This window comes from Lepidochelys olivacea, assembly GCF_965140295.1.
Source record: "Lepidochelys olivacea isolate rLepOli2 genome assembly, chromosome: 20".
NCBI classification, from domain to species: Eukaryota; Metazoa; Chordata; order Testudines; family Cheloniidae; genus Lepidochelys; species Lepidochelys olivacea.
In genome coordinates, this window is record NC_140430.1 from 17,449,768 (window position 1) to 17,475,092 (window position 25,325).

At 47.7% G+C, this 25,325-nt stretch overlaps 1 protein-coding gene and 1 long non-coding RNA gene across 4 annotated transcripts in view; one reads left to right on the forward strand and one right to left on the reverse strand.

Annotated features, from left to right (window-relative positions):
• Positions 1–1,990: 1,990 nt before the first annotated feature.
• LOC311510825 lies at positions 1,991–6,487 on the reverse strand. Of its 2 annotated transcripts, none has more exons than XR_014709148.1 (3): positions 6,382–6,487; positions 5,301–5,399; positions 1,991–2,881 (listed from the first exon to the last, which is right to left on the reverse strand). It is a non-coding gene; the product is annotated as an uncharacterized lncRNA (long non-coding RNA). The 2 variants fall into 2 exon arrangements; XR_014709149.1 differs by having other exon boundaries at positions 6,346–6,474.
• Positions 6,488–6,679: 192 nt separating this feature from the next.
• Positions 6,680–25,325, forward strand: part of TECR (trans-2,3-enoyl-CoA reductase) — a 48,905-nt gene continuing 30,259 nt past the window's right edge. The window contains exon 1 of one of the 2 annotated variants that reach the window (XM_084609798.1): positions 6,680–6,841. In XM_084609798.1, coding sequence (XP_084465924.1) covers positions 6,827–6,841 — 15 coding nt within the window. In that variant the 5' untranslated portion in view covers positions 6,680–6,826. The other variant, XM_084609797.1, reaches the window with a different exon arrangement.

The window sequence follows — 25,325 nt, forward strand, 5'->3', positions numbered from 1 at the left end:
TCCGGACTTCCAGCCCCCTGTTCTAATTGGACACCCTGCCCTACTATTAGGCTATAAATCCCAGCCTCACCAGCTCTGTTTGTTTGATACAAATGTTACAGCAGAACAAATAGACAGGTGGCTGCACACATGTCTGAAAACAGTTCTCTGGTGCCTTGGGCAGCTGCCTCCGTTGTCTGCAGCAGTTTCATACATAAAGGGATTTGATCACTCCTTCTGTTGAGCCTTAGCAAGCTTGGCCACCCATTGGCTTCAAGGAGATCTGTGACTGTCTTTGGATCCCATTAGCACTGTCCAGTGTAACGGTGTCAATCACTTCTGGCTCCTGTTAGCCTTGTGGAGCCATCCCAGCTAGGGAGAGCAAGACAGATTCTACTCCAAAGCAAAAGATTTGTTGAACAAGGCCCAGACCCTCAATGGGTCCCTAACGCCCTTTGAGAACCTGGGCCTCAGGACTTGCCTACACTGAGGATTTATTTTGGACTAAGGCAGCGTGTCTCTAGCGATAGCTATTCTGCAGCTGGCCATGTGGACTCTCTTGTTCTGCTTCTGCAGTAGCTTTTCCCAGCCACTTCCCCAGGCAGACAAGCCCTTAACTGCAACCTAGGTGTGAAAATCACTGTGGACAACAGTACGCTAGAGGGGTCACTGAGAGCACAATCTGAAGACAACAGCGCTGCATGGTTTTAAATCACGACGGGATCTGCTCTAGTTCAAGTAGGAATTACTCCGGGGCAGGTCTCTGGCCTGTGTTATACAGGAGGTGAGACAAGATGATCACACTGGGCCCCTCCGGCCTTGGGATCGTGAACCCCAATGATTTGCATTCTTGGCGAAGATGCAGAATAGCCCAGCTTGACTCTCAGATCGCAGGGCTAGTTTATGAGATCAGAAATGGAAGCTGGCCCTGCAAATTGGAGCCATTGAGGCAATAAATGTGGAACCCCTCAAGGGCAGCTTTAGAGTCACTCTGCAAGGCAGGGTTGTGCATTAGCCTTGCAGATTTGAATCTAAAGGGAGGAAATGCACTAAGCAGGAGATCCACTGGCAGTTAGCTTGGCTGCATATCCTGGTCTGTATTACTGGTCAGCTAGTCACACGGGTGACTGAATATGACAGAACCCTCCCCATTCCCTTCCTCCACTACACTGTAGCCTCTGGAGCTGCCTTGCCTCATTGTCTCTCTGCTGAGAGTCAGAACTCCTGGATTCTATTCCTGGCTCTGGAAGGGGAGTGTGGTTTAGTGGCTAAAGCAGAGGTGGTGTCCTGGGAATCAGGACTCCTGGGTTCTACCCCTGGCCCGGGAAGGAAGTGGAGTCTAATGGGTGAGAGCAGGGAGCAGCCTGGGAGTCAGGACTCCTGGGTTCTAGCCCTGGCCCGGGAAGGGAGTATAGTGGTTAAAGCAAGAAATGGGAAAACCCTGCAGCTGTTTTTTAAGCCAAGTTTAGGAAGAGCATGTGCTAATTTGCAGGGCAAAAGTAGCCAAGGCTGGTGGCTCTGTCAGTCACTCCCTGCATGACTGTAAGGAAGACATGTCGCCACTCTGTGCCTCGGTTTCCCCATGAATACAACTGGGGCGTTTGTGACGCTGACTAACAGATTGAAAGGCCATTTTGGAGCCTTGCCGGTAAGGGGTTATTATAAAAGAGCCGAGCATTATTCCATTTTGTAATCCCATTGCGTGGCGTGAGTCACCGAGGCGCAGTCTTGGGAGTGCCGGAGCAGCTAAACTAGACAAACGTTTTGCAGCTCACTAGGGCAGTGGTTCGTTTAATTAATAAAAACTGTAGCGCAAGATAAACCCGGGAAGGTGCTGACTTTCCACCGGCACCATTGCTGCGGAGAGAAAACCACATTCGCTCAGGCAGAGGAGCGCATCAGCTTCTCCCCTGAGTCGCAGCCAAACAGTCATGCTGACAATGGAAGCTTGACAGAATTGGATTTCTATATAATTTAGATGGAAAATACTGATGTTTATTTTTAAGCATTTTTTTAGACTTTCATCAATTAATTTTCACAGTTGTGAGAAATTATGGGGAGGTCAGACAATTATCTAATGCCAGTCGACACGGAGATTCAAAAAGTGAAAGCTGTATATATGGTTAAAACACAAATTGTCACCACCACATGCCAAAATACACAAAGACAGCAGCCTTAAGTCAACACACAATACCTGCTTTTACTAGTCATTCGCTAGTCATTTGTAAGAAGCCTAATTCAGAAGTCTAAATCACTGGCTTTTGCCTCTAATAAATTCTCAAGCAGCATTTGTCTTACTTTGCCCCTCTGCCAATTTCAGTTATTAGCAATGGAAATATTTTTTGTAGGGTTGTGCGTCTGGTGAAATTGCCATTTACCAACAAAAATCTAATCCTCCCAAGGCTCTGACTGTAAAGAATGTAGAGATTTTCATATCATGCCATGATCCTAGGCACGAAAGGGGGTAGGCCAGGTCTGGATGGGGACAGACCTCTTCTGGCTGTGGTGAATAAAGGGATCTGATGGGCAGTAGGAGGTGCTGGGCTGCTGGAAACCTCACATCCTGCCATCCTGTTTATAGTTAACGCCCAAGACTTGGGCTGTTAACCGCTGTCTTCGCCAGTTTCCAACAAGCCTATTTCCGTCCCACCACTCTCAGTTTCCTCCTGTGGTTTCACAGGGAGAGACTACTCGTCACTACTTGTGTTGTTGCTGTGCACTTTTAAACAGCTGTTGTGGCCCTCACTGAGAGGTGGCTGCATTTTGGTGACTTCTGCAAAGCATCCTGGGAGCCACTCAGATGACAGGTGCTGTGAAACGTAAGAGCATATGCCTTGTTTTCTCCGGCTGTCACAGGAGGGAGGGAGTTTTGAAGTTCAGCAGCGAAGAGCAAGCACCCAAACTGCAGACCATGGATTTAAAAAATCAACAGGCTAGTCTTTAGAAAGACAGTAAATGTAAAACCCACGCATATGTTACTACATTCATCCGCCTTTCTCCTGTCCTCCACCTCCCCAAAAAATCTGGGTTGATCATAGGATCTCAGCCAGAACCTGAGCAAGTGAAATTCCTTAGGGGTTAGTGTAGAACTAGATTGGGTAACCCCCTTCTAGCTCATTGCCTTCCAGATGTTCCTGCAATAAGCGGAGCTGGCTCAGCAGCCCTCGCCCTATCCGTGACAGCCCCCAACAAGCTGGAGTTAGCTGAAGCTCGGGGGGCCTGGGCAGGCATAGATAGGAGCATGAATAACCAGCAAGTTCGGTCCTGCACATGGGACCACATCCATTTGTGGGATGCTCCAAACACAGGGTTAGGCCTTCGCTGCAGGCCTAGGGCAGGAGAGGGAGGCAACACTTGGCCAAGCGCAAACACCTGGCACAGCTGCAGCAAGGGCATAGGGCTGGTTGAGGAGGTGGGCCCAGTCCTGCCTCCTTTTAGGAGTTGGATTTAGGACAAGGTTAACCAGGTGGGGCTCACACTGGGTACTCTGAACCCTTCCTTCCACTACTGGGGCTTCCACCGGCAGGAGGGATGTTGGGATCCTTGCCCACTTCCCCTAAGCTTCCAGAAGGCGCTGGCTGCCTCTCACATGGTAATTCCCTCCAGACGCTCCCAGCCTGCACCCATATGAGTCACCAGGCTGCCTTGGTGCATCTCTTTCAGGGTGGATTTGATTTAAATCACGAGTCAGGAAAACTTGATTTAATCATAGATTTCTACACAAAAGTGCATTCTTGTTGGTTGTTATAACCTTAATACATATTCTTCACAACTCAGAGCTAGGTGTAGGTTTCATTTTTAGAAGGTACACACGATACATATTTAAGGGACTTATTTTGAAAACTTTAGATTAGTTTTACAGCTATATCAGAAAATGAATGATTGTTTGGCTATTTCATGTACCAAAGGTAATAGAAGCAGATATTTATGAAGTCATTGGGCGGTGAACTATCTCCAGTTCAACAGGTTAATCATTAATATGTGGAGGATTTTCTTGCCATGCTGTATTAGGAGGAGAACATCACCAGACAGACATTTAAATTGTTTTATTTAACTAAAACAACGTTATGTATTCTGGATTTTTTTCTTCAACAGCAAACATATAATATTTTAACAAAAAAAGCATATGAATTTTTGAATTTAGTTAAACATTCACGTTTTTTAAAATCAGGTTTGTTTTTGTTAAAATTAGGTTTGTTTTTGTTAAAATTGTTCTTAACTAAAATAGTTTAATTTTTGTTTTTGTGTTTTTAAATATTTCATTTAATAGACTATGTCAGCCAGGTCAACATGAGAAACTTAAAATATTGGTTTCTGCAGCCAACTCAGTTGTCTTCACCTTTATTTCCTGTTTGTTCATAATCAAAAAGAAAAAACAAACTTTCCTGCTTTTTCAGGTCCCAAACGATTTCTCAGTTTGGAATGAATTAGTCCTAAGCAAGAAAATATTCTTTCTACACCAACAGAAGCTACTGCTGTTAAAGTGAGATGATCACTTCAACAGTCTCTGAATCCAAGTGCTTAAGTGACTTCCACCAGTTCACTGGTGTGACTTTCTTTAAAACATCATCAGCAAACATTTCTTGAATGGTTCTTATTCCCAAACTGGGCCTCTTTAACGGCCTGCTGCCATTATAGGTTTTCCCCCTTCTAGCGAGAGAATGGTATGGTAGATCTCAAATTAATGAAGGCTACACTCAGAAAGACCTCAAGACTTCTGGAATATGCTGCTCAGTTTCACTTTTGTTTCTATTGCCTGTCCCTCCCTTGCATTTATCTCGACTTCTCCTTGGCCAGATCTATTCCGACCCCAACAATCTTTTATTCATTGAACTTTTTGAAACTTTGCACTTTAAGAGAGAGGTAAGGGATTGACTCTGTGTACACAAATTTGCAGAGGAACAATAGGGCTGATGTCTGTTATTTCTCACCTCTATATATTATTTATTTTAAAACAATGTTTGCTGTTAACAAGCATGTTATCTCTGGAGACACAAATCCAGTTTGAGAACTGTAAAATTAAGCATCTCTGATGGCATCTTCTAGACTGAGCACTGAGTCCCATTAGGTAGATAGAAAGAATAACCTGAATAATCTATACAGAAGCCCCTGGAACCTCATAACTATTGGAACTCATTTACAAAACTGTTCTTAAACATTACATGAATATATTATCTCATACTATAGAATTTATAATCCCTGTTCCATGATGAGATATATTTGAGCTATAATGTATCTATCTTTAGATAGTTTTTTTCCTCAAAAAGCATTTTATCAAAAACATACAATTTAAATAAAAAAAATCATTGATTTTTATCCACCTGGATTTCTTTGCCTGGTGCTGCTTCCTCTGTACCTTCCCCACCCGCTGTGCCCAGCGGGTAGCGGAGTCTCAGGGTGTCCCTACAGCTGGCTACGCCCTGCGAGAGCACAGATCAGCAGGTGACTTAGTGCTGGCACAAACAATAGCAGGAAGGAACGAGGTCCTGGTTCCCAGACTCATGCCATTCCCTCCCTAAACCCTTCCCATGCTTTCCAGGCCCCTCCCACACAAACCCTCCCTGTGACCTTCTGGCCCTCCCTCCCGCCAGTTCCCCCCCCCCATGTCCCCCAAACCCTGCCAATGCCCTTCTGGCCCCCTCCCCCACAAACCCTCCCTCTGCCCTTCCCGCCCTCCCACGCCCCCAGTCCTGCCAGTTTCCCCCAGGTCCCCCAAACCCTGCCAATGTCCTCCCGGCCCCCTCTCCCACAAACCCTCCCTGTGCCCTTCTAGCCCTCCCCAACCCCCCGAGTCCTGCCAGTTCCCCCCAGATCCCCCAAACCCTGCCAATGCCCTCCCGGCCCCCTCTCCCACAAACCCTCCCTGTACCCTTCCGGGCCCCCCCCCACAGTCCTGCCAGTTCCCCCCCATGTCCCCCAAACTCTGCCAATGCCCTCCCCCACAAACCCTCCCTGTGCCCTTCCAGCCCTCCCCCCCGAGTCCTGCCAGTTCCCCCCAGACCCCCAAACCCTGCCAATGCCCTCCCGGCCCCTCCCCCACAAACCCTCCCTGTGCCCTTCCAGCCCTCCCCAACCCCCCGAGTCCTGCCAGTTCCCCCCAGACCCCCAAACCCTGCCAATGCCCTCCCGGCCCCCTCTCCCACAAACCCTCCCTGTGCCCTTCTAGCCCCCCCCCCCCGCGAGTCCTGCCAGTTCCCCCCATGTCCCCCAAACTCTGCCAATGCCCTCCCCCACAAACCCTCCCTGTGCCCTTCCAGCCCTCCCCCCCGAGTCCTGCCAGTTCCCCCCAGACCCCCAAACCCTGCCAATGCCCTCCCGGCCCCCTCTCCCCCAAACCCTGCCCAGGCCTTTCCGGCCCACTCGGACCGGCTGCGGGGCCCCCTGGCCAGAGGGACCAGTCACCAGGAAAGCGGCACACCGGGGCCGGGGCCAGGCGCACGCTGGCAGGCAGAGACAAAGGCTATTCCACAGCCACGTGGCTGCGTAGCGGACCCTTCCGTGTTATGGCCTCCGCGCCTTGTGTCTTGATTGGCTCCAGGCGGGCAAAGCTCTGAGGGGATTGGCGCGCCGTTCCGTCATTCCCGTCCACCAAGCTGGCTTCCGATTGGCCGGAGCCTTGTCACGCGCTTCAGTTTCCATGGGGACGCTTGGGGCGGGCTCGCAAGCGGAGGGGCGGGACGTGGAGCCCCCCGAGCTCTGATTGTCTGGCTCTCGGCGGCCTGGCTCCTACAATTGGCCGTTCCGACTGGTCGGACCCCGCCCCCCAGGTGAGAGTGGGGACGAGTCACGTGAGGGGAGCGGGTGCCAGGCAGCGGCGGTAGCAGCGGCGGTTGGAGCGGGAGGAACTATGAAGCACTATGAGGTGAGGAGGCGGCGGCGGCGGCCGTAGCCCCAGCCCCGCAACGCTCGAACGCAGGGGCCCCCCTCTGCGGGCCCTCACTCAGCCCGGCGGCGAGAGAACCGGTCCCACAGGCTCCGCCCTGAGAAGCGGTGGGCGCCCACTGCGCATGCGCAAGACCAGCCAGGCGGCGCTCGTGCGCACGCGTGGGATGAGTGGGCGGGGGAACGGACGCGTAAAGCGCGAAAAATGTGACGGAGAGGTGAGAGTGCGCATGCGCATGCCTGATCTCTGGACGAGCGGGCGAAGGGCACATGCGCTCAGCGAATGATGTGGGTGGGAGGGTGAGAGCACGCATGCGCACATGGTGGACAAGGGCCTGGGTGCGCATGAGCTGGGTGGATTTATATCGCAAGCAAGGGGGGGGCTGCTGGGTTGGGGGGCAGATACCCCCCCCCCCACCCGCCCGTCCTTCCAGACCTGCCTGCCCTTGACTGTTGCAGGTGCCAGCTCCAGCAGCTTGCATGCACGTGCCCCTCTCTGCACGTCCCTTCCCCCAGCAGGGGCATCCCCAGAGTCACCGGGTCGTGCTGGCTCCACCGCTGCCTGAGCAGCCTCTTTTCATTCACTGCCAGCTAACTCACTAACAAGGCACTTGTCGCCCTCGGAACCATCCTCTGCGTGTGCGGAATTTAGTGCTGGCTTGACAACGCTGGGCGCCTCTGACCCCTGAGCAGGGGCAGAACTGGCAGCCTCAGCGTACCCCCAGTATCTTCCCTGGCCAGTGTAGAGGAGGATTTGGACTCTGTGGCTGTTTCGGGTCTTGTGGACACGTCAGATGGTAACTCACCATCTCTGTTGGGCTGGATTCCTGCTTATGTTCCCTTGAACCATCTGGTGTCTCAACCCTGTGCCCTACCTCCCCTCCGCCCCCTTCAATTAGAAAGGAAGAGGAGTGGGTTTGTGTAATGATTTCAAGTCCAAGCACTGCTGCGGTCTCTAGAAGGAGATTTCTGCTCATGGGGTTATTTCTGGTGAAATGTGAACAGACTTTTACTGTAATTACCATGAATGCCAAATATCCTATGGCAGTCTTCATAAAAGGTGGGCATGGCCCATTGGCTTTGATCAAAAATTTCCCCTCCCACGGCCAGAAATGGTTGCATTTCAGTGGTTCTGGATGAATATAGTATAAGTGCTTTGGGGCGTCTTCCTTCCGAATAAAAGCTGCTTATATGAATGTAAAATGATTTTTATTCTTTCCTTAATTGTTTGAAAGTTCTGAAGTCCTCTGCTTTCAGAGTGACATTTTTGGAGTGAGTGTGCAGACTACCCACCAACCTAGAAAACTAATTAAGCCTGTAAAGAGAAGCTGCTGAAATCAGCTTGGACAGCTATGGGGAGAGGAGGTCACAGCAATCCTTGCACCTGTCTTGTAAACAGATATATACCCAGATATGCAGGGCTATTAATATTGGCTGTAAGTACAGCTCTCTCAGCAAGTTCAGCAGTTTGCCAAATGCTTCACTTGGCAAATTGTCCAACCAGAATGTTGAATGCAGGGCATGAAGTAGGGGAAGATTTAATAACTCCCACATGTGCTCTTTTGATCTGGGAGGAGAATCTGGAGTGCGACAGACTATCCTGCAAACTGAACATTGTACTCCTGACTCTTCCCACCCTCAAGGACAGATGTGTGTGCGTGGACATGCTCTTCCTGATTCGCTGACAAGGTCAGAGCTGGTTATCTTATGCAGGTCAGCTCATGTCAGCTGTGGTCTTAACACCATCTATTTACCTCTATAGAAAATGGCAGCTGAACCTTTTATGGCTATTAATGATCCCTGGCAGTTGTACTAATAAGGATACAGGTAGTTGAAAACTGTAGGCACACCTAGGGGTGAGATGACAACCACATGGTGAAAATTAAAAGCTACATAAAGAGGTGTAGGATTTGTGCTGCTCCTAGCAGTCTGGGCTGCTAGAGGGGACAAAGGTCTGCACCAGTGTGGACAGTTCTTTCTTTGCTTGTCTTACTGCCTTATCATAGCTCTCTGCCCTTTGGATCACCTCCCTGAGCATAGAAAAGGGAAGAACCATTTGTTCCCCAAAACCTGGGGTTCTGGGATTTCCCTGACAAGGAGGACTCCCCCAAAAGACAGCTGTATTTGCAGTTCAGAAAACAGGTACCTGTGCATCACATTCTGCTCACCCCAAGGAACTAGTTCAGGAATACTGGCTTGTGTCCTCAGACTGTAGATTGTCTCAGTGGGATTGCCACTAAACACCTTTTTATGTGGCTCCCAACCTATGTTAGTGGGCACCACGGAGCCCAGCAAATATGGAAGGGGGACGTGCAGGGACCTTTGGCACATAGTCTTCCAACGGAAGGATTCCACACCAAGGGAGAAATCGCCTGAGGCACCCTCTCTGTCGCTGTATCTCATGTATTTACAGTGTCAGCCTCTAGTTTCTAAGCCCTGATTTTACTCCCACCACGGAGGAGTTGGGAGAAATCTTGGAAAGGCTGCTTGGATTGGGTGTGGCATGTGATCTGACTAATCGGACCAGGGCCTCTAAAGATACCACGGGAGCTCCTCATTGCTCTGCAGCCCTGAAAATGCTTGTCACTGTTCTAGACTAGTGAGTCTTGTTCTCCCTGTCAGTAGGAGTAAGCGACTCTCCCACCTGCACGTTACCGCTAGCAGAACATTCAGTAGGGGAGTGATAATGGAATATGGAGTCTTGTGCTCCTAGGTGGCTGGTTTAAATTCAACCCTGGTTGGTAGTGAGTGAAAAAAATCTTATTTACTGTCTTATTGGCTTTCAGTGACCTGTGTGTGAAACAATTTGTTGGGTTACAGTCCAGTTCCCATGAGTCAGGCATCCATGTCACTGACCCCCATACGGACACTAACTGGTGCCTTAGCTGACAGCCTCAACAGACAGCAATGATTTACAGATTCCGAGGTCTGAAGGGGCCACTGTGATCATCTAGTCTGCTTTCCTGTAGAACACAGGCTAGAGAAAGTCCCCAAAATAATTCAAATCAGCTGCAGAAAACTGACTTCCCTTCTCATCTCAAATAAAGGCTGAGGATATTTCCAGGAGAGGGAAGCTTGCTCTGCCACTCCTGTTCAGGGCACATTTACAGTAGCACTAAACGTGCTTCATTAACAATTTTGTATTTAAAAACCTCAAGGTTCCTTTACTCTTGTTCTTACTGAGCACATGGCTGTGCTGGGAGGATCAGGGAAACCCACAGAAGCCAGTTAGGTAATGAAACCTCTGAAACACCAGCTCAAACTAACTTTTTTGTAAGAGAGGCAAACTTTGAGCTTCCCTGAGATGTGGAACTTGCGGGGTTATTGTGAGCTCTTTGGATCTTTTAGTTCTGTGTTTGTGCAGCACCTAGTACAATTGGGTCCTGGTCTGGGAGGACTAAGGCTGTGAGGTCCTGCCACAATAGAAATAATGTTCTGTGGTTGCTTGGAGCAGAGGGGATGTGTGGAGAGGGAGAAGAGCTTCCATAATGGTCCATTTGTGAGGACTTGTACTGGGTAGTCAGTAAAACAATCTGTATCGCTGGTTACTGGTGAGACTCTTGAAATATATTGAATCTTGCTTCCTTCTTCAGGGTGACACTTTGGCACATCTCATGCTGCCTGTGTATAAATGGCATAAAGGGATCCCCCAGGCTAGCTTAGATTTTGCAATAAGTGTTCTCTCTCTCTCTCCTGTTATTGCTAAGGGTGGAGCAATATGACAGAGGCGTGGTAATTGCTCCATAATTAAAGTTGCAGCTGACTTTGCATTTTTGGCCTTGCCATTAAAATCTACCAAGTAACTTACTGTATGAGGTCAATGTGACGTTAAGTATAACTTTTCTACCAGACTGGCGGTGAATTGGATGGTGTTTCCATTTCAGAGTTCAAGAAGTCTTAATGTTTTTGCACCACTTTCTAGCAAAAAGCAGAAGAGACACAATTTGGCTTGCTGGACTCCCTTCAATGAGACCTAGTGACCAAATCAATTGAGTTGATTTAAAATCTACTTTCAGGGGATTAGTAAGCTCTTACTCTTGAGTGTGCAGCTTTCAATAGATCGCTGTTCGCCAACCTTGGTCCAGATCATTCAGTGCCTGCTGGAGAACACTTAAGCTTTTCATTTTCTTAAAATGTCTCTAGCCCTTTTTCGTGCCAAGAGAGCTCAAAATGTAACCTAATTGTTAGGAAGACTTGTAAATGGAAATGAGGTTTTCCCACCCAAAGGCACCCATGATGGGGAGACTTCCCACCTTGGCCAGGGGTGTGTGTGTGTGTGTGTAAAAACTAATGCATCTCCGCTGAATGTCCTGTTTCTTGTACCAGTAGCGTCTTGTTGCTGCTGTGAACCATAGGGAGGGGGTGAGAACTGGGTGTGTGGGGTTGCTTGTTAGGTCTGCAGGAGGGGAGATGGCCCATTGAGCCTTGGGAGGGTTGTTATGCATGCACACTTGAGCTTTAGTTGGCTCTGTAGCCCCCTTGTGAGCCTTTTGATGGGAGACTCCTCTTCATGCTGGATCGTCTGCTAGGTCAGCTGGGCCTATCTCACCTAATCAGTTTGCTGCCATCACAGGCACTTTGGTCTCTCTTGGTCTCCTGAGGACTGAAGTGCTTTGGTCTAATTGAAATCATTGGGCTCAGTATTGTGGTATCTGGGTGAAATGGAATAGCCTGTGCTCTCCAGGTCAGACTGGATGATCTAGTGGTCCCTTCTGGCCTGAAACTATGAAACTCTGCCTGGTCTGTGTTTTATCTTGTGCCTTTAGAAAACAAGCTCTTCAGGACAGGGAGGCTGTCAGTTGGGCACATCAGACCCACGGCACAGTTGGATCTACCTCCAAGGAATTATAGAGGTGAAGCTGCCTGCGTTACTTTACCAGCTAATATTTCCAGTCTTCTGGACTAACAATCAATGCATTATCTCCCACTTCTGCATACTAATGTACTGCTGGCTTCACCTCTTTGAGACAGTGTAAAGTAATGGCTGTTGTGGTAAGGCTGTCAAAGTGTATGGGAGTCAAGTAGTGGGGGGGAGGAGCAAGAGGGGGTAATCAGAATGATGTGACTTCCAAGGTTAATGCCTCATGACCAGCTAGAGGCGGAAAGAAGTGTTGTATCAAATCTCATTTGAAAGCTGATGGTCTGTGGATCTCGGCTTGCAAACAACATAAAGCACTTGTTACTAGGCTTGAATGTAGCAATGCATTATAGAGGACCAAAAATTAGGTGGGACAGTACACTTCCAGGAGGACAGCATATCCAGTATATAACATATATACATCTGATGAGCTGTGGTAACAGATACTGACCTCCACGGTCTTTGGAGTCATCAGTTAGATAGCTAAGTTTAAACTCCCCAGCATGCCAAGGTCCAGTGCCTGGATACTGGGAATCTTGGAGCTTCCCGCAAGGACTTTCTTTGCTGAGCAGCCTGGGAATTAAAGTCCTGGATGAATCAGAGTGTGCAAACAACTGTCAAACAGTGTCACTTTAACAAACAACTGATGGCCCCTTAGCCTTTGTATTCCTTGAACAACTCCTCCCCTAAGGCAACGTTCAGGGTACAGCAAGGGTTTTAAAAATCTTTTAAAGAAAGAAAAACTGTTTAAGATGCCAAATTATTAATTGTGGAATTGGGTGTCTAACTCTACTCCAAATAAAAGAAGCAAAGGGTCTTTCAAACATTGAATCTATTTTTGCTGCTGTGTGAGGGTGTTAAGAGACCAACAGGCAGAATAAAAATCACTGCCCCTATTAGTCAGTTGGGATTCTCTTTTTTGGTATGTGTGGTGTCCTCATCTGCCCAGTTCCCCACTTCTTAGTAGACATGACCTAACTTGTAATATTAAAACCTGACACAGCCCCCTTCAGTGTCTACATCCCAGAGAAACAAAGGGAACACACATTTCCCCTCTCTTCTCTGGTCACCTTGAAGAATGCTCTGGAGGAGGCAATTTTAATCTTTTCTGTGGCTGGAACATAATAGTTCTGGGATTTCTTGATGGAAGTGCTTCTTTGAAGCCTCTCCCCTAGCTGCTCTGCATCCGGCAGCTCCTGCTAATGCTGCTGAAGGATTAACCTGCTTGTGGGTTGCACTGGGATGCAACTTCAAAAGCCAGTGCAATGCCACTGCTCATGGAGAGCCATTGATGAGGCTAGAACTAATGTGGTAAGTGGCCCTAGGAATGCAGTAGAGTGATGAGACATTTCAGGACAAACTCACAACTGGTATTACGTCTCCCAGAAACTTCAACCAGCATCTCTGTCCTATTGTTAGTGTAGCCAGTCAGAAACTCTGCAGATCAGTATGGAATTTGAGATCAGGCACCAGACTGGGAGTCAGGAGACTGGCTTTGCCACTGACACCTTATGTGCCAGTCATTTCACTGTCTCCTTGCCTCCATTTACCCATCTGTTAAATGGGGGTAACAGTACTGACCTTTGTAAAGTGTGCTGCGATCCCAAGATGTAAAGCCCCTCTAAGTGCCAAGTATTAATAGAATTTGGTTGGAGTTTTTGGGGTGGGATTGTCCAAAACTCCTGCTCTAAAAACTAACTCTTAAATTCCCCATTCCTCCTGTATCCAAAATATTGATCAGCTCCTTAGGGAGAGGAGCGATGCACAATGGATGGGAACCCACCTTGGCAAATGCAGGGTTCTGGGTTGATTTGTGATCCCCATGTGCTTCTTGGAAATCTAAAAGGAGCAGGGTGCTTGTAAATATCAGTGCCCTGTTCATGGGTGGATATCGGTCTGATGGAGCAGGTGGGCATGGTGCCCACAGCCGAACACGTTTATTTAGTCTGGCTTACATCTCTTCAGCTGATGCTGTTCTTTAATGCTATTGCCTCACAGCAAATAAAGATCAAGTGACCTCCCTTTCTGTGGTTGCCCTCAGTGCTCTGCTCCTGTCCACGCTTCATCTCTAATCCTCTTGCAGACACTAACAACAAGGAGTCCGGTGGCACCTTAAAGACTAACAGATTTATTTGAGCAAATAAATCTGTTCATCTTTAAGGTGCCACCGGACTCCTTGTTGTTTTTGTGGATACAGACTAACACGGTGACCCCCTGATACTTGCAGACACTCGTACTGCTGGCAGAGGAGGAGGGTGCATTGTGAGTAAACCTGCCAGCAGGGGTTTGGTAAACTTCAGGTGCTTGTTCCTAGCAGAGAGGTCTTGAATTGGGCAAATCAAAGGGCCACTCTCTCCATTGTTTTTTTTTTTTTTTAAATAGGTGCTATAAACAGAAAGGTCTTTTCCTTGTTATTACTTCCCCGGAACAGTTTATTAAATTGCACTTGTCACTATTCTGTTTCCTCTGCATTTCTTGCTGCTCAGACAGCAAAAGTGATTTAAATCAGTTTGTTGTTCATACAGTCCTTTTCACCTTCGGGTGGCTAGTAGCCATGGCTGGCTTGCAAACACCACTGGCGACGTGCATTCTTAAAACAGTTGTTTGCGCTTTAAAAGAAAATGTTTCCGTGTGTGTATATATAAAAGCTTGTTATCATATTTAAAATGTTGGGCCTTGTGTCAATGGCTGTTTCCTAAGTGCTCCAGGCCAGGGGTTGTCTCTCGTTTGTGTCTGTAGAACAGGGGTCTCAAAGTCCCGGCCCGCAGGCCAGCTGCAGCCCGAGAACCTCCCCACTGTGGCCCGTGGCGGGGAGACGCAAGTGCAGCTCCCATTGGCTAGCGGAGAGGGACAGAGATACCATCACTAGTTGCCGGGCAGAGTCAGCCATGGCAGGTGAAGAATTGTATAAAGTTGTATGACAGTTTTATTATTTCTAAGAAATTTGAAATAAAAAATACAATATAAACGTTTTCTTTTCTGAACACCACCTTCAGCGATGATATTGGCCCGCTGAGAGGATTTGAGGACTGGCACTTGCCCTAAGGTAAATTTGAGTTTGAGACCCCTGCTGTAGAGTGCCTACCACAGTGGGGGGCTTATTCTTGGCTGGTGCTGTCGTACAGATCTCTGCCTTGCCTCTAGTGGTGCTGCTACTCCAGTGATGTGAAGGGACGGTTAGCGTGTAATTACTCCTCAGATCCGGATGAGGGTGTTGGAGTCTCTTTTGCACTAGGGCATTCGTGTGTACGCAAGAGGGTGCTGTTGGCTCTTTGATGCCGAACAGATGTTTTTTGATTTATTCTATTTTCAGTTAGGTCCTATCCTGCCCTGGCTTAGCATGGTATTTAGCAGTAAAAGCCCTCCTGAAACAGGAGCCCAGCTTGATAAGCATTTATATAAACTGTAGAGACAGGCCTGGGTTTTTTTTTTTAATGTTGCAACTTAATCGTGCTTTTGGCTGTCTGCACCGCTTGGGATCAGCAGCTCCATAGAAAGCAGGATGCGGTTGAAGCTGGGGAGTGGACACAGCTGCCTAATACCAAAATACAGTCACACCTGGATTCTGACATCTTACAAAGCCTCTGAGCACAGTGTCGCCCCAAACACCAGGCCTGCCCCCTATTCCAGGGCCCATCTCTGCTGGCTCCATCTTGTTCTGGTTTCCATATCCCGTGAAGGAGCTGCTGGCTGGTGAAATTGACAACTGACTGGCTGAGCTCATGTGCATATCAGGAATGCATCCTCCCCAAAAGCCTGTTATATGTTAACCTGCTGCTCTCGCTCACATGAGGCCCCCCACTTCTGCAAGTGTCCTTGAGCCAGTCCTCTCCTGTCAGCAGAGTCCAGTTGGTGAGGCAGGCACCCTTTTGTCTTGCCCTGTCATGGTGCCCACTGAAATAATCTTGAGCATCGGTGGTCCAGGTGCTAGCCAAGAACTTTGGAGACCCCGTTTCATTTCCCTGCTCTGCAGCTGACTTTCTGCATGACCTTGGACAAGTCACTTAGTCTCTCTGTGTCTGAGTTCCCCATCTGTATAATGCGGATAATGGCACTGCCCTGCCTCACAGGGGGACTGTGAGGATAAATAAATTGAAGATTGTGAGATCCTTGGGTACCATAGTAACAGGGCCAGATAAGTACATAGATGTCTCCCCACCCCCTGTTTACCATGGATTTCAGGACTCTTTCCACAATCAGTTATGTGATTGCTCAGAAAGACCCTCTTGCTGGAAAATGTCTCTGGCTAAGGCTTGTGCCGGGGTTTCCATTATTGCTGCCCTCTGCAGAGTCATGCTCCCAAGCGAAGCTCCCAAGCTCTGCCAAGACAAACACCTGTTGCTTGCTATAACTGGAGAGCCAGCACGGCTATGAAATAAACATCATACAGCACAGTATTAAAGAGATGCCACTGCCACGTCACTTCATGCAAAATCAAGCTCTGCTGTCGGTTGCAATAACCGCAGGACAATTTACGGGGTTGGATTAATGATTTATTTGGAGCCAGATATATTTTTTTTAAAAAAAGCCAAGCTTTAGTTCAGGCACCAAAATAAGGGGCCTGGTTTTCAAAAGCACTCGGCACATGGAGCTGGGAGCACCTTGGGTGCTGAACTCTGGCTTGTGGTCCTGTAAACTTTGCACATGATGTTTTGTGCAGCTACAAAGATGCATTGCAAATCTGAGGGCCAAATTCATAGAATCATAGAATATCAGGGTTGGAAGGGGCCTCAGGAGGTCATCTAGTCCAAACCCCTGCTCAAAGCAGGACTGATCCCCAATTAAATCATCCCAGCCAGGGCTTTGTCAAGACTGACCTTAAAAACTTCTAAGGAAGGAGATTCCACCACCTCCCTAGGTAACGCATTCCAGTGTTTCACCACCCTCCTAGTGAAAAAGTTTTTCCTAATATCCAACCTAAACCTCCCCCACTGCAACTTGAGACCATTACTCCTTGTTCTGTCATCTGCTACCATTGAGAACAGTCTAGAGCCATCCTCTTTGGAACCCCCTTTCAGGTAGTTGAAAGCAGCTATCAAATCACCCCTCATTCTTCTCTTCTGAAGACTAAACATCCTCGGTTCCCTCAGCCTCTCCTCATAAGTCATGTGTTCCAGTCCCCTAATTATTTTTGTTGCCCTCCGCTGGACTCTTTCCAATTTTTCCACATCCTTCTTGTAGTGTGGGGCCCAAAGCTGGACACAGGACTCCAGATGAGGCCTCACCAGTGTCGAATAGAGGGGAACAATCACATCCCTCCATCTGCTGGCAGTGCCCCTACTTATACATCCCAAAATGCCATTGGCCTTCTTGGCAACAAAGGCACACTGTTGACTCATATCCAGCTTTTCGTCCACTGTAACCCCTAGGTCCTTTTCTGCAGCAATGCTGCTTAGCCATTCGGTCCCTAGTCTGTAGTGGTGCATTGGATTCTTCCGTCCTAAGTGCAGGACTCTGCACTTGTCCTTGTTGAACCTCATCAGATTTCTTTTGGTCCAATCCTCCAATTTGCCTAGGTCCCTCTGTAACCTGTCCCTACCCTCTAGCATATCTTCCTCTCCTCCCAGTTTAGTGTCATCTGCAAACTTGCTGAGGGTGCAATCCACACCATCCTCCAGATCATTTATGAATATATTGAACAAAACCGGCCCCAGGACCGACCCTTGGGGCACTCCACTTGATACCAGCTGCTAACTAGACATGGAGCCATTGATCACTACCCGTTGAGCACGACAATCTAGTCAGCTTTCTTCTATCCACCTTATAGTCCATTCATCCAGCCCATACATCTTTAACTTGCTGGCAAGAATACTGTGGGAGACAGTGTCAAAAGCTTTGCTAAAGTCAAGGAACAACACGTCCACTGCTTTCCCTTCATCCACAGAACCAGTTATCTCGTCATAGAAGGCAATTAGATTAGTCAGGCATGACTTGCCCTTGGTGAATCCATGCCGACTGTTCCTGATCACGTTCCTCTCCTCTAAGTGCTTCAGAATAGATTCCTTAAGGACCTGCTTCATGATTTTTCCAGGGACTGAGGTGAGGCTGACTGGCCTGTAGTTCCCAGGATCCTCCTTCTTCCCTTTTTTAAAGATGGGCACTACATTAGCCTTTTTCCAGTCGTCCGGGACTTCCCCCGATTGCATGAGTTTTCAAAGATAATGGCCAATGGCTCTGCAATCACATCCGCCAACTCCTTTAGCACTCTTGGATGCAACGCATCCGGCCCCATGGATTTGTGCACGTCCATCTTTTCTAAATAGTCCCGAACCACTTCTTTCTCCACAGAGGGCTGGTCACCTCCTCCCCATGCTGTGCTGCCCAGTGCAGTAGTCTGGGAGCTGACCTTGTTTGTGAAGACAGAGGCAAAAAAAGCATTGAGAACATTAGCTTTTTCCACTTCCTCTGTCACTAGGTTCCCTCCCTCCTTCAGTAAGGGGCCTACACTTTCCTTGACTTTCTTCTTGTTGCTAACATACCTGAAGAAACCCTTCTTGGTACTCTTAAAATCTCTTGCTAGCTGCAACTCCAGGTGTGATTTGGCCTTCCTGATTTCACTCCTGCATGCCCGAGCAATATTTATATACTCATCCCTGGTCATTTGTCCAATCTTCCACTTCTTGTAAGCTTCTTTTTTGTGTTTAAGATCAGAAAGGATTTCACTGTTCAGCCAAGCTGGTCGCCTGCCATATTTACTATTCTTTCTACATGTCGGGATGGTTTGTCCTTGTAACCTCAATAAGGATTCTTTAAAATACAGCCAGGTCTCCTGGACTCCTTTCCCCCTCATGTTATTCTCCCAGGGGATCTTGCCCATCAATTTCCCTGAGGGAGTCAAAGTCTGCTTTTCTGAAGTCCAGGGTCCGTATTCTGTTGCTTTCCTTTCTTCCTAGTGTCAGGATCCTGAACTCGATCATCTCGTGGTCACTGCCTTCCAAGTTCCCATCCACTTTTGCTTCCCCTACTAATTCTTCCCGGTTTGTGAGCAGCCGGTCAAGAAGAGCTCTGCCCCTAGTTGGTTCCTCCAGTACTTGCACCAGGAAATTGTCCCCTACATTTTCCAAAAATTTCCTGGATTGTCTGTGCACCGCTGTATTGCTCTCCCAGCAGATATCAGGGTGATTGAAGTCTCCCATGAGAACCAGGGCCTGCGATCTAGTAACTTCTGCAAGTTGCTGGAAGAAAGCCTTGTCCACCTCATCCCCCTGGTTCGGTGGTCGATAGCAGACTCCCACCACGACATCACCCTTGTTGCTCACACTCCTAAACTTAATTCAGAGACTCTCAGGTTTTTCTGCAGTTTCATACTTGAGCTCTGAGCAGTCATACTGCCCTCTTACATATAGTGCAACTCCCGCACATTTTCTGCCCTGCTTGTCTTTCCTGAACAGCTTATATCCATCCATGACAGTACTCCAATCATGTGAGTTATCCCACCAAGTCTCTGTTATTCCAATCACATCATAATTCATTGACTTGGCCAGGACTTCCAGTTCTCCCTGCTTGTTTCCCAGGCTTCGTGCATTTGTGTATAACCCGCTGATCGCCCCTCTTTCTCAGTATGAGGCAGGAGCCCTCCCCTCTCATGCACTACTGCTCGTGCTTCCTCCTGGTATCCCACTTCCCCACTTAACTCAGGGCTTTGGTCTCCTTCCCCCAGTGAACCTAGTTTAAAGCCCTGCTTTCTTAATCTGGGGTAACTGCTGGAGATGAGGGAGTTGCTCCAGATTTTGCAGGGTGTAAAATGAGAGGAGAATCTGGCTTTAAAAAATAAGAACTCAAGACCGTACAGGACAGGACTTTAGAGGAAAGGAGTCTGGTCTTAAGGAGGAGACTGAGTGACAATGATTGTGAAATGTTCAGGGAGGTTTGAAAGGCTACAAAAGCAGAAAGTTCAGTAATAATGGGTGACTTCAACTAGCCTCATATTGACTGGGTAAATGTCCCCTTAAAGTGTGATATAGAGAACATTTCTAGCAGCATAAATGACTGCTTCCTGGAGCAGCTGGTCCTGGAAACCCACAAGGGGAGAGGTAATTCTTGATTTAGTCTTAAGTGGATCACAGGATCTGGTCCAAGAGGTAACTATATCTGAACTGCTTGGTAATAGTGACCATAAAGTGGTTAAATCTAACATCCTTGTAGGGGGGATAATACCAAAAAATCCCACTACAGTAATGTTTAACTTTAAAAAGGGGAACTACACAAAAACGAGGACACTTCTTAGAAATTAAAAGGAGCTGCCACAAGGGTTAAATGCCTGCAAGCAGTATGGGACTACTTAAAAACACCATAATAGAGGCTCAGACTAACTGTATACCCCAAATCACAAAAGACTAAGAGGACCAAAAAAAATGCCATCATGGCTAAACAGCAGAATACTGAAGGCTGTTAGAGGCTATGGGTATGTCTAACTGCAATTAAAAACCCCCAGCTGGTTCATGCCAACTGACTCAGGCTCACGGGGTTTGGGCTAAGGGGCTGTTTAATTGCAGAGTAGATGTTCAGGCTCTGGCTGGAGCTTCAGTTCTAGGCCCCTGCAAAGTGGGAGAGTCCCAGAGCTCTGGGCAGCTTGAGCCCAAAAGTCTACACCACAAACAGCTCCATGAGCCCGAGTCAGCTGGCATGGGCCAGCTGTGGGTGTCTAACTGCAGTGTAGACATACCCAAAAAGACACCTTTTAAAACTTGGAACGCAGATCCTGGTGAGGATAATAGGAAGGAGCACAAACTCCAGCAGGGTATGTGTAAAAGTATAATAAGACTGGAAGAAATAATTTGAGAAGCAACTTGCTAAAGATGCAAAAACTGACAGTAAGATTTTTTTTTTTTTTTTTTAAGAAACAGAAGCCTGCCAAAAAAGCAGTGGGGCCACTAGATGACCAAGGTTTTAAAGCAGCATTCAGGGAATACAAGGTCATTGCAGTGAAGCTAAATGAATTCTTTGCATCGGTCTTCACTACAGAGAATGTAGGGGAGATCTCCTCATCAGTGCTCTCCTTTTTGGGCAACAAATCTGAAGTGCTGTCCCCGCACTGATGAGTCAATAGCAGAGGTTTTAGAACAAATTGATAAACAGTAATAAAAGTTACCAGGACCTGATGGTATTCACCCAAGAGTTCTGAAGGAACTCAAATACAGAATTGCGAACTATTAACTGTAATATGTAACCTATCACTGAAACACGCCTCTGTACCAAATGACTGGAAGGTAGCTAATGTAAGGCTGATTTTTAAGAAGGGCTCAAAAGGTGATCCTGATAATTACAGGCCGGTAAACCTAACTTCAGTCCCTGGCTAATTGGCTGAAACTATAGTAAACAACAGAATTATCAGACGCATAGATGAACACGATTTGTTGGGGGAAGAGTCAACACAGCTTTTGTAAAGGGAAGTCGTGACTCACCTGTCTATTAGAATTCTTTGAGGAAGTCAACAAGCACGTGGATAAGGCAGATCCAGGGTATATAATGTACTTGGATTTTAAGAAAGCCTTTGACAAAGTGCCTCTCCAAAGGCTCTTAAGGAAACTAAGTAGTCATGGGATAAGAGGGAAGGTCCTCTCATGGATCAGCAATTGGTTAAAAGACAGGAAATGAAGGGTAGAAATAAATGGGTCCGTTTTCATAAAGGAAAGAGGTTAAGGAACTGTACTGGGGCCCGTGCTGGTCAACATATTCATTAATGATCTGGAAAAGGCAGTGAATAGTGAAGAGGCAAAGTTTGCACATGATACAAAATTATTCAAGACAGTTAAGTCCAAAGTTGAGTGCGAAGAGTTACAAAGGGATTTCACACAATTGGGTGACTGGGCAACAACAAAATAGCAGATGAAATTCAACACTGATAAGTGAAAAATAATCCCAACAATGCGATTCCCACCCACAATCAGTGGAAAAACACTCATATCATCATGGAGTCTAGTACCAGGTAGCTTGGTCACATGTCCCTGCAGCCATAACTCGGAGGCTGTTTGCAGCTTCCCAGGAAGGTGGGAGATTAGCGTCTTCAAAGACGTATTGTTTGCCCTAATGGCCCTTCCCAACAGGATAAGATAATCATATTCAGTAAATCATAACCTTTCCAGTGATCTCTCACGTGGTCCATCTTGCATAGAACACATCTTAGTTATGCCATAATCCTACCATAACAATATCTCTATGAAGAATATGGGGGCATAGTGTCACAGTAAGAGCTCTTGAAAATCTGGCCCTGCAATAATGCTTTTAAAGCTCTTTGCAACCATTAATTAATTAAACTTCAACCCTTTGAGCTAGGTCAGTATCACCACCTCCATTTTATGAGGGAGAAGTTGAGGCGCGGAGAGGGGAAAGGACTTGATCGATGTCAAAGCTGGGAGTAGAACCCAGCAGTCTTGACCCCCCCCACTCCTGTACTTTAGCCCCAGGCTCATCCCTTCCATGTGCCCCAGGCATCTATCTGCCTAACCATCAGAAGACAGGACACTGGGCTAGATGCAGCATTGGCCTGACCCAGCAGGGCTGTTCTTGTATCTTCTTTTATAAAGAGAATTCCAGCACAAGTCTTTTCTGTATCGGGTCTTTTCTCACACACCTTCCTCACTCCACTGGCTGATGATTCTACTGCTCTATGCTGCTTTTGCCCTCTAAAAATATCTTTATTTTCTCCTGTTCTAATGGACAATTTTTCAGAACTAACGTGGATGTCTATAGCTCTTGCTCCTTCTACCCTGTTGCTATTTCAAACGCACCCACAGGGGATGGGAAAATAACTCTCACTGCCAATATATGTCTGGGACAAGTGCCATCCACCTGCCAAGATATAGATCACTGCAAGTGTCCAAACACCTCCATCATGCTGTAAGTCTGACCCCTTGATCCGATTCCAAGTACCAAGTTTGTACAGGCTGCGTGTGTGAAACGTGGGCCAGATTCTGCTGTCACTTATACGGGTGTAAATCTAGTGTAATCCTGCTAGCTCCAGTGGATTTGCCATGATGTAACGGAGATCATCGTTGCTTTCCACATGTGGGCTGAGCACTGAGGGAGGAGAAGCAAACTTGAGTCGGAGTGAAACACGCTATCATGGGCCCTGAGTGAATGGAACGCAGAACTGTGCTGCATGTTACACCTAACAAGGTGGAGCATTTTACGGGGCTATGTCTGCCTTGGTTGAGAAGTTCCAGGAGCGTCCGATGGCCAGGCACAGACTGAGGCTGTTTATGTTCCCAATTAGCAGGAGTTAAAGGATAAAGTTCCCACATTCCAGTGCTGTATGTGGTTACCCTTGAAGGGGGGAAGGAGTGGAGTCTGCCCCAGAAGAGGTCTCCAGTCTCTGAGTTTACCCTGTACAGAGGGAGGGGCCCCTGCTGCAGCAGCTCTCTGCCTTGTGGGCTGTGACTGGCTCTCCCAGACAAGGATTTTTGGTGTGTCTCTCTTCACTGCTTTCTGCTCCATGCCCTTTGGAGCTTGTGGATTTTGCAATGCGCCTCCCATTGGCATTAGCAAAGGCTAGGAGGAAAGGGCTGAAGTCTAGTGGCCCTTCCTTTGGTGCTTTGAAGGCTGCAGAGCCCACTGTTTGCTGGCACCAGGCCTGTACTAACAAGGCCATGTTGTAGGATCTTTCTTATAAACAGCTCTGCTACTTTCACCTGCCAGCCTGGCACCGTTCTTCTGATGAGTAGCTTAACAGTGATCTGCATGTGGGGATGGTTTTGGGAAGGAGTTGGGCTCATGCCTTTGTTTGCTTCTTTGAAAGTTCATCTAAAAGTTATTTTTTCCCCACTTAGTTCACCCCCTCCTCTAAAAATATCATGACTATCTAGCCTTCTCATCCTGTCTTATGCTACAGTCCTCATGGAGGTCCAGAGAGCTAACCTGGGAGCTTTCTCAGCCCTTAATAGAACAGGTTGGGGTTTTGGATGAAGGTGCCAAACAGTTACCAAAGAACGTTCCTTCCCACTGTTTTTTAGGCTTTCATGTTAAATTGCTGTTGTGCAAAACCAAAATTTTCAGTGGTCTGAATGCAAATCACTTCTTAGTGCTCAGGTTTCACGTCCTTTGTGCTTGTGATGTAGTCCTCTTACAAGTTCTCTATCCATTGGGTCTTCCAGGAAAAGCTGGTAGATTAGACCCAAACTTCTATTGTTAATTTATCACCCCAATTTTTTCCTTTTAAAGAAGCAGTGTACCCCCCCCCCAGTCCCCACTTTTCTATCCTCCTTTGCTGTAATGTACAGGATTCACTGTCTTCTACAACTTTTGTTCTCTCCCCTCATTTGATCTGATCTTTCTGGGGTCCCTGCTAGTGGGGGAAGATATTTGGGTTTGCACCCCCTCATTCAGCCTTCAGAGTTCTCCCTGTCTCTGCTCTTCAGTTTGGAGTGTGGTCTTTGTAGCCTCTTAAAACCAGATTCTTACGGGACAGGTGCAACCGGTGGTAAAATTAATTGAATCGTGGAAGGATTTGTGCAAGGGAGGCTTTGGCATTAGAGGCTAGGGAATTGAGCATTGCATGACTCCACCGCTATCCAGGAACCTAGAGAAGGCTGACTGTGGTGTAAGTCCCTTTTAGGGTACTGGCCTCTGAACAATTCAAGGACCACTGTGACTGCTTCTGGAGGGGCGCCTTGACCAGCCCCTCTTGCTGCCAGGAGGGGTGTCATGAGTGATGGTGCTTCCAAGATGGGGAGAGCTAGACTCCTCTAGGAAGCTCCAGTGGGGATCTGGTCACCACTTAATTTACCAAGAAGTGTCTTCTGAACCAAGCACTTTATACAGATTGGTCATAGCTTCTCTAGTTGGTTCTTGATGCTAAGGTCTGCTCACTGCTACAGCTAGTGAGGCGTCTTCTGAGTGGTCATTGTCACAGCACTAAAGCAACAGTGGCTGTCTGTGTCTGTCTCTCCTCATTAGAACGTCCTTTCTGGTACCTGTCAAGGATGTCCTAGAAACAGCAGCTCTGCAGGTGCTCTGCAGTCAGCCTGCCAAAGCAGGCCTAACCCAGTGCTGGGTTTCCCATGGGTGGGGCCCCTTCCATTTTCGGTCGCCAGTTCAGTGGAACTGCCTCTGGGACCCTCTGCTCTAACAGATCAGGGGAAATGAGGCTTTTAGAGATGCAGCTTCCTGATGGCCAGACAGCCCCATGCAGGAGCACTGAGTGCACAACACACTCCCTAGCCTAAGGGGACATGGAGTGCTAAAGGGGGCTAGGATGAAGCTGTGTTTCAGGTGGGAGAATCTCCTGCCCTATGGTAGCTGTGCTGTGCACTGACAGCCACTAGCTGCTGACGTTGCAATCCTCCAGCAGAAGAGTTCCTTCATTGTCCAGCCGTTGGTGCCCCACAAAAGGAATGCTGCTCCTTTAGGAGAACTTCCCCTGTGCGGATGAGACTGTCCCTATATTAAAGCCCCCACATGCACTGACCATGAGATCCAGTCCATATCCCAGAGATGGCTCGTGCTTCTTACAGGAATATGATCAGCTCATCTCCTCATTCAGTGTTAACTAGAAGAGAGCCTGGTAAATGGGGAAATAGAACTCCATCCCCATCCCGGCTGTCTCCTGGGCCTTGTCTCCACTCTGGGGAATAGCCCCAGTTCAGCAATTGGTGTCGCTGACCGTTAA